This window comes from Piliocolobus tephrosceles, chromosome 20 (genome assembly GCF_002776525.5).
Source record: "Piliocolobus tephrosceles isolate RC106 chromosome 20, ASM277652v3, whole genome shotgun sequence".
Classification (NCBI taxonomy): Eukaryota; Metazoa; Chordata; class Mammalia; order Primates; family Cercopithecidae; genus Piliocolobus; species Piliocolobus tephrosceles.
In genome coordinates, this window is record NC_045453.1 from 31,588,360 (window position 1) to 31,600,698 (window position 12,339).

Consider the following 12,339-nt stretch of genomic DNA (forward strand, 5'->3'; position numbering starts at 1 on the left):
AACAGCTGTGAGGGGGCCTCCAGTGAGGATTCCGTGTCACCCTGAACTGCCCCGCTGGAGAGAAGTGGTTGTGTGTACTGAGAACGCAGGAAACGCTTCCCTTTACCCATGCTCTCAGCTCCAGTCTGAGTTCCAGCACCACCTTCTCAGCTCAGTCGAGCTCAGGGCCGTCCTCAGATGGGCTTGCAGACTTGCAAACTACTACCTCAACCATGGGGGCCCTTGTTGAAGAAGATGAGGTAATTAGCCAATTCAGACTGTTTGAGCACGTATTTTTTGGAAACTTCTCTAATTACAGTCACTATAACAGATCTGCTAAAGGTAGTTTCATGATTAATGACTACCTGAAGTTACCATCCTCAAACTATTAAGTCACTGGAAAATACTGGGGGCTTAATACTCGTGTACAGACCCTCTTTCTCCTGAATATTTGCTATTTGGGGTTCTGGGTTTTTAGCTGCACCCAGGCTGTGTTTATTTCATCAATAACTGGGGAAACTGGGGAGGGGCACGACCCCACAGAAGCCTGCGCCCACCTGCCCAAGTACTGGACCTGGGCTAGCTTGCCGCTTGCTCCTTGCCACCCACCAGGCCCCCCGCCCATTGCTTCGCCCAAATCCTTTCAAACAAGGTTCCCTCCTGCCACCTGCCGGCCCACTAGGGTCTGCGCCACAGGCTCGGCGCCACCGCGCAGCTCGCGGGGAGGTGGCCCCCACCTCCTTACTGCACATGCCCGGCAGAAGTCCGGGCGCGCAACTTCGCAGAACCTCACTGCCCGTCCCTCCTCGCCTCAGTCTCCTCTGTCCTCTCCCAGGCAAGAGGACCGGCGGAAGCACCTCTCTCGAGTCTTAGGCTGCGGAATCTAAGACTCAGCGAGAGGAGCCAGGAGGAGACAGACCTTCCCCTCTTTTCCCATCCCTTCTTCTTGCTCAGAGAGGCAAGCAAGGCGCGGAGCTGTAGAAAGTTCTTAAGTGGTCAGAAAGGTAGGTGCTTCCCTTTTTCTCCTCACAAGGAGGTGAGGCTGGGACCTCTGGGCCAGCTTCTCACCTCATAGGGTGTACCTTTCCCTGTTCCAGCAGCCAATGCGCTTTGGAGCCGCTCTCTGCGGAGCCAGAGGGCAGGTCGGCTTCTTGGTGTGCGCCTAAGAGGATGGATCGGAGGTCCCGGGCTCAGCAGTGGCGCCGAGCTCGCCATAATTACAACGACCTGTGCCCGCCCATAGGCCGCCGGGCAGCCACCGCGCTCCTCTGGCTCTCCTGCTCCATCGCGCTCCTCCGCGCCCTTGCCACCTCCAACGCCCGTGCCCAGCAGCGCGCGGCTGCCCAACAGCGCCGGAGCTTCCTTAACGCCCACCACCGCTCCAGCGCCCAGGTGTTCCCCGAGTCCCCCGAATCGGAATCTGACCACGAGCAGGAGGAGGCAGACCTTGAGCTGTCCCTTCCCGAGTGCCTAGAGTACGAGGAAGAGTTCGACTACGAGACCCAGAGCGAGACCGAGTCCGAAATCGAGTCCGAGACCGACTTCGAGACCGAGCCTGAGACCGCCCCCACCACTGAGCCCGAGACCGAGCCGGAAGACGAGCGCGGCCCTGTGGTGCCCAAGCACTCCACCTTCGGCCAGTCCCTCACCGACAGCCAGTCTCTCACCCAGCGTCTGCACGCTCTCAAGTTGCGAAGCCCCGACGCCTCCCCAAGTCGCGCGCCACCCAGCACTCAGGAGCCCCAGAGCCCCAGCGAGGGGGAGGAGCTCAAGCCCGAGGACAAAGATCCAAGGGACCCCGAAGAGTCTCAGGAGCCCAAGGAGAAGAAGCAGCGGCGTCGCTGCAAGCCTAAGAAGCCCACCCGCCGTGACGCGTCCCCGGAGTCCCCTTCCAAAAAGGGACCCATCCCCATCCGGCGTCACTAATGGAGGACGCCGTCCAGATTCTCCTTGTTTTCATGGATTCAGGTTAGTTGCCCACCGCTAAACTGGGAAGCCTGAGGGCGGTGTGGGAGCGGCGGGCGGAAAGGAGGTGAGAAGGAAAGGCAGGTCAGGGGTGAGTCGGAAGAGAGGCGGCTCAGTTGGCCAGCCCAGGGCCGGGGATCAGGGTGAGGCAGCGGGGGCTCCCCCAAACTTTCCAGGATGCCAGGGGCGCCCTGGTGGCCAAAGGTTTGTTGGACGGCGGGGCGCACACCGTGCGTCCCGCTGGAGACAACCTGAGGTCTCTCGGAGCTGGTGCCCCGGCTGCGCGACTGAATCCCGAACGCACCCCAGATTTGGAGCTGCACACCCAAACGGCATCGGTAAGTCACTTGTTTTGCGCGCCTCTCTTCCTCCTAGAAAGACTAGTCTCAAACAAGTTGGCCTTCTCAGGTGCCCAAAATGTGGTTCGGAGGTGCGCGTCAACTTTCACGATGTGAGAGCAGCCGCGCTGTAGAGACACTGCTGCAATGTGTGGAAAGTAATCAGAATGGGATTGGGCTAGAACTCTGGAGACTGACCACCGGGAGGGAAGTCACGCGCGCGCGGCGCCTAAGCAGCTCAGAGCCGGGAGCCCAGGTCCCAGAGCTGCCAGTGAAGCCGCGGGACCTCCGCGCCAGTGCCCCCCGCTGCCGCGCGCCAGTCTTGGCCGCCACAGCGGGCCTCCCGGCGCTTGCCGGGACAGAGACCGCCTCAAAGAGCGTGCGCACCGGCCCGCGCGCGCCGGAGCTGACCTCTCCCGGCGGCGGGCAGTTGGGGGGAAGTACTTGGGGGAAAGGTAGGGGAGGTAAGGGGACCCCTGGGGGTGCCCCTACGGGCTACCAGGGTTGGACGCACAGGCATGGTCACGTCGGGGTATTGCCAGGCTTTTGGCGCAGCTGGTCAGGTGGCCAGGCTGCATGCAGCTTAGCAGGAGACGTCCTGGGCTGTTTGCGCAGGACCTCTGGAGGCCCTCGAGATGGTCGCAAGCGGAAAGGTAAAGCGGAACAAGGGACAGGCTGGAGAGGGGGGTCGTGTCTAACATCAGGATAACTTACAATTCGTTCCCAAAGAGCGCGGCACCCGCAGGGCTGGGGAAAGGTGTTCGATCCGGCGCCAGTCCTTGGACGATCAGTCGAAGAGGAGGCAGGGGCCGGCGGCTTCGGCAGCCTTGGGGAGGGGAGGCGGCGTGCTCCGGCCATTTTCAGCTCGGGTAGAGTTAAGTTTAGAATCTGTAACCTGGAGGGGAATCTGCTCTGGTGACCCAGCACAAAAACGGCCGCAATCTGGTAACGCACCTTCGGAAGGGAAGGCGTGCTCTCCTCGCCAGTCCTGGGGGGAAAGACTGATAAGTGAAATGTCTTTAAAAAATCTCATCCGACTTGGAAATTTTTTTTTCTGGTGTGCGTGTCTCATTTTGCGCCGGCTTGAATTATTCGGATGACAATGATTTAGAGGAAAAGTAAAGCGTTTTGAGGACTTGAAATGAATGACGGTCAGGTTTTGAACTCCTAAGAAAAGGATGATGATAGAAGGAAAATACCTTAAATGGTCTTCCTTCCAGGACCTATTCCGTAGGAAAGGCGTCGCGGCGCCCAAGACTTAGTTCTGCTGGGCTGCAGCGCAAACTGTGGTTAGATGCCTTTGTGGTCTTCCGTAATAAATACGGAGAAGCCAGTTTATTTGCAAGTGGTTTTCTGCCGCAGCAATGTTAGTCTCGGAAGTTTGGAGGCTGCAGAAGGGCTAGGCGTGCCCTGCTTTTGGCTTGCCCATACATCGAAATTCCTACTTTAACAATGATGGTGTGTTGCTTTCTGTGACATTAAGTGTTCAGTTTTTCCTCTGGTAATGTCTCAGCCTGAGTTCACCAAGCAAAAGGTCTCTAGGGACAAGCAAGAGAAACCAGGGGTTGTGTTGAATTTTTTGGTGCGCCTTTCAAGTGTGGGCGCTATCTTCAGACTGGGTAGTCGGGGAGACCTGTTTTGCCCCAGAGCTAGGTTTATTCATTAGAGAAATGAGCATGTAGCCTTGTTGCAGGATGAATAAACAAGTTTTTTAAAAGCCCTCCGTGTCCAGCCCACACCTCACACCCATCTTGCTGTTTTTTAAACAGAAACCCAACGCAGGGAGGTTTCCTGAACTGTAAGCAACGTACCATGTTCACATGTAGTGAGGAGGGGCAATCTAGGAACACACACCGTCTTTCAGACAGCCTTCCACAAACTGCCTGGCTATCTGCATTACAGCCCAATTGTGAAAACCTGTTACCTACCGGCACACGCTCTCCCCCGCTCAATTCCCCTCCCCCAGCTTCCCTCTCTACACCCTGATTCAAGGGTGGAAAAGCCACTGCAGACCATACAAAGTAACTGAGATATACCAACCCCCCAGGAGAGCACTCATGACCCTCCCTGAGAAGACAGGATTTTGCTACATAGACTTAGCAAACCTTCTTTCTGCCCGAGAAACTGGTATTCAGCTGCCTTCCTTTTCCAGAGCCATTTCTAGCAAGTTCCCCAAGCATTCCCAACTCACTAGTCTCCCAGCTGGCCCTTTGTCTACCCAGCTCAACTGGGGTTAGCATTTGAATAGGCCCACTTGCCCCTTTTACATAGGTGAGGTCTGTGGGGTGAGGATATGCTCTCAAGAAGAAGCAGATCTTACCATTAACCACATAGGTGAATTACCAGCCAGTTTTAATATTTCAAATGGAGGGTGAGGAAGGAGGAGGAGCAGGAGAATAAAGCTAGTTAAACATGATGATATGCCCTCAATATTGAAGTTATTTCCTTTACTACATTAATCATTTGCTTAATGGAAATTTGCTTTTTGGGGGGAGGGGAGGACGACCCAAAGGTGCTCTTGTAATTGAACTTATTTGAGCTGGGAAATTATGCTGCAATGTTCCAACATTGTGTGGGGTCAACCTGATGTAGGTTTAAAGTTTTGCAAACAGAACTCATTATGTTCATCAGAATTCAAGCATTAGAAATGTTACAGTTTGGGATTGTTTTGAGATGTTTCTTTAACGCACTGCAAGCCTTTCTCACTCTGGAGCTGCTTACAGCCTTTGACTTTTCAGCCTTCATCTTCTGCAGCTGTGTAGGTTAAGGAGGAAGAAAGCTGAAACTTCAGTATTGGTAAGAATGAGATTTTTTGCTTTTTAAGTAATCGACATGGATTTACCTCAATTATCAGTTATTAATATATTGCTCTTCAAGAAGAGGGAAGCTGTTGAGAGGAAACTGAGCAGAATCCATGGTGTTAGTAAAGCATGTCTCTTAACTGGAAGGTGATCTATTCACAAAAACCAAATCACTAAAATAAAATTAAGCCTCCAGGCCAGTGACGTCATGTGCTGGCTCAAGCGCTGCTCTTCTCTAAAAAATCGCCCAGCAGAGGGATGAGATGCTCAAATGACATCTTTAATCCCCATGTTCAAGAATGAGAGATGGAATTTCTTGTTCTGTTGGGGGGTTTTGACACTAATGACTCTATTTCCTGTAACTTGATGTCCCAAACTGGAGCAGGGGGATCTAAGATAAAATGCCTGGGGTTGCTTCTAGCCATGGTCTTGTCAAGTGGCCTTAGGTCAGACCCTACACCTCTCTGCCTCAGTTTCTTCTAAAATGAGGTCGTTGAATGAGATGATCCTATTTATCCCTTTCTGCTCCAAATGTCTAGATTGATTAGTTTAAGAAGGCTGGGGTTGTCCAATTTGACTCTATACTAGTGATTTTAACCCCAATGGAACTCCAAAAAAACTTCAAAAGTTGATCAAATAGAAAGCACTAGCTAGAGATTACACCATTGCACTCCAGCCCGGTCTACAGTGTGAGATTCTGTATCAAAAAAAAACAAAAACAAAAACCAAAAACCCAAAAAGCAAAAAAAGCACCAGCTATGAAGAAATTGTTTTGTGTTGGTTTCATGTAAACTTTGTCAAATCTGCTTTACAGTTGGTTGCAAAATGGTCTAAAAAAGCAGTTTACAGAATGCAGAATTCCACTGTGTCCTTTCCCTAAACTGGAAAAATTTAGCCATCCTGAGAGTCGTATTTAGTGTGTGTTTTATGTGTGTGTTCCCCACCTTCTCTCCCTGACCTTGGTGTCTAAGAACAAGCTTTTCAGAGCAGGAGCAGGCAGCATGGCTGCAAGTACTGACCTAGTACTGCGGCTTGGAGAGGCTAACCACTGTGGGAGATGGTAGACTGATGGGAACATTGGCTAAGTGACCACAAGTGTTGTTGAAAGATTTTTGGTAACAGTTTTAAGTGTTCTGGTTAAGCTAGACCTGAAAAAAAAAAAAATGGGATAGAAGCTACAGTTTTCTCAACCTTTGTTTTTTTCATGATCACTCCCCCTCTTAGCTTCTTCAGACACATATTCCTTATTTGCCCCTCCCCATGACATTTTAATACCACGGACATATAGCTATACTCCATTATCTGTTTATGTACTGCAGGACCTTGTCACAACTAAGACTTTTTTGCACACCGCATCCCCCAAAACCAATTTTGCCTCCATCACAGATGCACGAGATAAACAAAGCAAGTATTTCAAAAACCAACAACAACAAAAATCTGATTCTGTCAAATTAAGTGATTTAGCACCCATTTTTCTTTTATAATTTCTTTCTTACATATCAAAAGGCCGCACGTGGCAGGGAGGTAAATTTTTTACTGGTATTTGTTTTTTTCCCTTGTTTAAAAATCTCATGAGTTTTTCCAAATGCCTCCAATAGCTACTGTGGTCCAAGCACTAGTGGCCATTAATTCACAGGGCAGAGAAGCCAGAATAAGCAGCCTAGTGACTTAGTTCTTCCAAGGCCAAGAGCCTGCAATGCGGGGCCACCATCACCTGTTGACCATGCTCAGCCAGCAGAGGCAGGACTCTGCAACTATTCCCGGGTAGAAATGGGGGGAGGCTGCCTTCCCAGCTCCCACTGGGCATAGCCTGTGTGTTTATTTTGTGGGTTGATTTTAGGGTAAGTATGTTACAAATTAGCAGGGCACATGACTGTGAGAAAGGCCAACATAAACCCAGGCTGCATGGACAGAGGGTAGGCGGTGGCAGTAAAGTGGGGAGAGATTTAAGGAAGACAAAAGGAAAAGAAGAATTTGAGGGATCACAGAAAAAAGGAAGATGTGGGCAGACAAGACAACCCCTGGGAAGGAGCAGAAAAGAAGATTTAGAAATGGGGAAGTGGGTCACAAAGCCAGGAAATTTGGGGGTTATAAAGTTGTTTGAAGGAATAAAGAGAGTCTTGAAGAGAGAAAGGTTGAGGGCAGCTTCAAGTATCTGGTAGCTGAGGGGCTTAGAACAAAGTGTACCAAGGGACAGACTTTAGCTCAGCATTAGGAAGGGCATTTTTAAAAGCCAGATATGGCATTGCAGGGCTACTAATGAGGCTCACAGATTCGACACCGTTAACATCACTGTCCCCCTGAGAGTTTCTTTTTCTTTCTTTCTTTCTTTTTGAGACAGTCTCGCTCTGTCGCCCAGGCTGGAGTGCAGTGGCATGATCTCGGCTCACGGCAAGCTCTGCCTCCTGGGTTCACGCCATTCTCCTGCCTCAGCCTCCTGAGTAGCTGGAGCTACAGGCGCCCGCCACCACGCCCAGCTAGTTTTTTGTATTTTTAGTAGAGATGGGGTTTCACAGTGTTAGCCAGGATGGTCTCGATCTCCCAATCTCGTGATCCGCCCATCTCCGTCTCCCAAAGTGCTGGGATTACAGGCGTGAGCCACCAGGCCCGGCCTTCCCCTGAGAGTTTCTTACAGACCTGGTCCAAAAATTCCAATTTCACAGGTGTGGAGTTTTCACACAAGTACTTCAATTGCTACGCTCAAAGAGAAAGATTTAACACCTAGAAATCTAGCCGTCTAGAGCCTTGGGTTTTGGTTCACAGCAAGGTTGGTCTTCAAGGTCCCCACTCTCAAACTTGAGGGGTCCAAGGGGCACAGGCCAAAGACTGGCAGCCAGCAGAAGACCACGTTTCTTCTCCCCCCAACCCCATGTGAGAGCTGGTTTCTGAGTGTCCTGGCTTATGTCGCTGTCTCAACTAGATTTCATTAGGAAAATGTGCTCTGGGTAATTGAGGTTGTTGGAGAAGGTGAAATATACCATTCCCCTTAAACAACGATGCCCAGAAGCCCCCAGGGTGGCTGGAATTTCCACCATGAATTGCAGAAATTTTAAGCAGAGTTTCCACTAAAGCCAAATTTACCTTCCGGGATTCCCTCTTCCCCTCCAACCCCTACTTTTGCCTCTCTCTTAGTTTCTTTCCCATGGTGCTGTGCATCTTTTTTGAAATGGCCTCTTCTCCCCTGAAATTCTTTGCTGCATCATCAGCTAGTCTGGAGAAGGAATCCACAGCCCAGCTCAGGCAACTGCAGAGAAAATGTCTGGACCCACTGTTCAAGCACAGGTGGGGAGAGGACAGTGGCGTGCCTTGGCTCAAACAGAATTTGGTGCACCTTTTGAGAAGGCTGCTGAGCTACAGCTAATTAGCTGAGTGAAGGGGTCTAAATTCACGATGCAGGCTTTTTAATCTGAGCATATCAAGTATTTTCATAAAGACTATTTCCACTACCTCTAATATCAGCCTTGCATCTGCCTCTAACCTGGTATCTTGCCTCATCCATTTGAGGCCTTTTTCCTTTAGCTGGCATTTGCTTCAAACAGCCTGGCCACACAGACCCCTCTGCAGACAGCTGTATGCTGCTGCCTCCACCGGCCAAGGCAGGCAGAGAAGAGGCTGAAGGGAAAAGGATGGCAGCAGCAAGTCTTGATTGAAAAGTAATTAATTGTACAGCTTCAAAGTCTATTACTACTCAGTCAGCACTCAGAAAACATTTGTCACTGGGAGGCTGAGAAACGTCATAGTTGCCTAAATTCTTTTCTACCTTCTCTTTCTGCTTTTACTTTTTTCTCAATTGAAAGAAACCCACTCACAACTAATGACATGAATGGGCTATAGAGAAGGCACTTCTGCAAACTTCACCACCCACCTCCCTGCAAAGCTACAGACCAAAAGGAAAATGACTACCAAAAACAAATACTGTTGTTCATGGTTCCTGTTCCCTTGCCTTTCGCTCACCTCCCCTCCCTCTCTCTACTTTGCTTTATCTTTGTTGCCTACAGGGATAAACCCAGAAAGCTGACAGGTAGCTACCAAATCTTGAGATATGCCTTGTGCTTTTGGTAATGAGTAAGAATCCCAGAATGTAAGTAGAAACACAATCACTTGTTGAATACATGTGCCATGAAAGCGTCAATAGAGAGGTGAGAGACTAAGTTTGGGAAGCCCAGGGCATCACCTGGGGCTACCAAGGAATGGGGCTGTAATGGTGTTGTTCAGAGAGTCAACGGTAAAGAAATACATACATTCTTTCCATTTGGGGTTCCATATTTTCAAAAAGCCACTGTTTGCCACCTGTGGCACCTGGGCCATTTGGCTTTCCTCAGAAATGCAGAGTTTAATGGAAGCATGAGAAATTTTTCCCATCCCTTTCTTAGTACATCAAGTGCAGAGGCTATTATTTTTAAGTAGCCAAGTATACACAATTTTCAAGTAACCCATCCCTGGGTTTTGACAGCCAATCCTGTCCTCCCCTACTTGACACATCATCTCACTGCAGCCCTGCACTCCAGCACACAGCCCCTCAGGACAGGGCTCAGGACCCTGGCATAAAGCTTCTATCCATCCCAACTCGGCCTTTTTTTCAGGCACCAGCCTCTCCTGACTTCCTCTTTCTTAGCTGCATAAACACATTAATTGACTTTCCTTCCTCAGTCCTATCACATATTCATCTTCTCCCATGATGGCAATCCATCCAGCATTGGAAAGCTATGTTTAAGGTACTTTGCTATTATACAATTAGAATGGCAGATCCTAAAAATGTCTCTGGCAAGGTTAGGCCCCAGATGACGCTGCCCACTAACATCCAGCACTGGCCATCTCCATCCAGATCAAGGCCATGTTTCTATCTTGAGTTAGCAAAATTATCAGCCCTCAGGAGGATCACCAGACAAGCCAACCAATCAGGCCAATCAAGGTGGACCCCAGTAAACCCACTAGCTGATCACCCCCAGCTCTTACTATACCGGATTCCTCAGGTCCCTGTGGCCTTTCAGGTGCCACAGGTCGGTCAACTCCTCGAACATTTGGCCACACTTCTGGGGTCCCTGACCCCACTACTGATGTTTCAGCTCTTAGCTCCACTCACCTATAGGACTTAGGTTTTTCAGAGACTGGTAGCTAGTCATTACAGAGAAATAACAAGAGTGGGAAAATGGGGGAATATCAGGGTTAAATACTGGGATTTATCCTTCCTGGTCTTAATTTACCTTTAGATTAAGGCAATTCCTATTCATATCTAAGGGTCCTTTCTCAAATATAGGGGTGATTTTCAACTGGGGGAGATTTTGCCCCCCAGAGGACATTTGGCAAAGTCTGGAGACATTTTTGGTTGTTAAAACTAAGGGGATGCTACTGGCATCTAGTGGGTAGAGGCTAGGGATGCTGCTCAACATCCTACAATGCACAGGGCAGTCACCACAACAAAGAATTGCCTGGCCCCAAATACCACTAGTGCAGAGGCTAAAACACCAAGTCTAGATAAAATGTGCTGAGTGGTTCTGAAACCCCTTCCTCTGGTGTGCTCCCATCTCTCCCTTCTGAGTCCTCCCTGCTCACTCCTGGACTGTATCCCTTTTTCCTGTCCAGTGCGCCAATTGTTCAAGATTCTGTTACCAAATGTATTTCTCCCCTAAAGAGTTTTCTCTGACTCCATAAATTCATCTTTGTAAGGACGAATGCCAATTTGAATGTGTGATCTTCATCTTTTTCTAAATTTCAGACCTTCCCTCCCTAAATTTCAGATTTCCCTGCAAAAATCTCTATCCCAGCTGCTCAAAGTTCCTTTAACTCTGCCATGTCTAAAACCAAATCAGCACTGCCACCTTGTCAGTCCCTCCCACTGACTTCTCTGTCCAACTCCCAGTGTTTCATCCATCTGGGTGCCACACTTTGGCTCCTCCATTTTTTGTGTCTTTCTAGCAATAAGAGGTGCTCCAGGAGGATCCTTTGGGACCCCTCTTGAGTGTCATCCTTCAGCATTCCTGCTTCCTTCACCGTGCTAGGTCTCTCCTTTAAACATCTCCTTTGTGCATAACCCCTTTCCTTTGTTCTCTCTCCATCAGGATCATCCTCCGTGCTGCTTCTGTCTTTCCTAAAAGTAGGCTCAAATCCTCACTTGCAGAACAAAAAACTTTCAACATCCTTTCTGTTTCCTGCCAAAATAGCCTCAAAGTGCTTGCCCTCATACTCCATGCCATCCTCAGAGAGATTCTATCTAATTTCTCCTGACTTTTCTCCCCCTGCTCCCGAAGAGCCACCCAAGGTGGCCAGTTGTGTTTACCCAGCCACGCCCCATGTTTCTTACCATTATTTCCTTTGTTCGTGGTGGGCAAACCGTCTCCCATCCCCCACTACCACCTTCTATTCATAGCCAAGGCGTCTATCCTTCCTTGGAGACCCATATAAAAAGCCATTTTCTCCACCAAGGCTTTCAAGGTCCCCCCAAGTGGAGGTCTTTTCTTTCATTTTTTATGCTGCTCTACTCCCTAGGATGAGGAATTGGTATTTGCCTAACTTTTTTTTTTTTTTAATCACCTCGATGCATGTGCTCCCCTGGCAAAGAATCATGATACCAGAAAGAATGAACAAAGGGGTCCCACAGACCCATGAGGGTGTCGAACAGAGACCCTGAACCCGTTCCTCGACAAATGGTGCTTTGGGGGTGAGCGCGAGGCCTGACGAGAGCAAACCACCCCTTTGGAGCACCCATCGCATTCTCCCTGGGGCTCCAACCCCAGTGTCTACTGACCTTCCACTTGTGCAGGCTCAGCATCCCTGGGGCCTCAACTCCTTAGCCATCCTGGGCTGCTCCTCGCAGTAAGCCCTCTCCTCGTAGTCCTGGCCCTCTACCTCCCAGCCCTGGAAATCTTCTTGCTCCTCGCCTCTCCCGGCAGCGGCACCCCGTTGGCTAGGTTAGCCTGCCGCCATCAACACACCCAAGGGTTGGCCCCTGGGACCCCACCTCTCCCCCGAGGCTCGGCAACCTGTGGCATGAGGAAGGGTGACCCCACGGCGCTAGCGGTCCTCGCGGTCTTCCAGGCCTAGCCGCCATACACCCGTCCCCCAACGACTTCCAACCACCCCAGCAAGCACAACCTCTTCGGGCGTTCCAACGCGGCGCCCCCTATTGGACCTCCCACCCATATCCGGTTTCCGGTCTGACGCCCCCTGCTCATTCGCCAGGCAGCTATGATTGGCATGACCCCAGCCCAATGGCTGACCCAGCACTGGGGTCGTAGGGGAGTGAGTTGGTGCTGGGA

At 50.2% G+C, this 12,339-nt stretch overlaps 2 protein-coding genes across 2 annotated transcripts in view; both read left to right on the forward strand.

Moving 5' to 3' along the window:
• Positions 1-745: 745 nt before the first annotated feature.
• LOC111555638 (neuroendocrine secretory protein 55) lies at positions 746-1,905 on the forward strand. Its single transcript, XM_023231892.1, has one exon. It carries the CDS (start codon positions 1,150-1,152, stop codon positions 1,903-1,905), a length of 756 nt encoding a protein of 251 aa, XP_023087660.1. The 5' UTR covers positions 746-1,149.
• Positions 763-12,339, forward strand: part of GNAS (GNAS complex locus) — a 72,067-nt gene continuing 60,490 nt past the window's right edge. Inside the window, exon 1 of the mRNA XM_023231870.1 lies at positions 763-1,947. Coding sequence (XP_023087638.1) covers positions 1,905-1,947 — 43 coding nt within the window. The 5' untranslated portion in view covers positions 763-1,904. The remainder of the gene's footprint in view (positions 1,948-12,339) is intronic.

Excerpts from the sequence above, each read along its gene's own strand:
- LOC111555638 (XM_023231892.1), top strand. The coding sequence starts at position 1,150 with ATGGATCGGAGGTCCCGGGCTCAGCAGTGGCGCCGAGCTCGCCATAAT.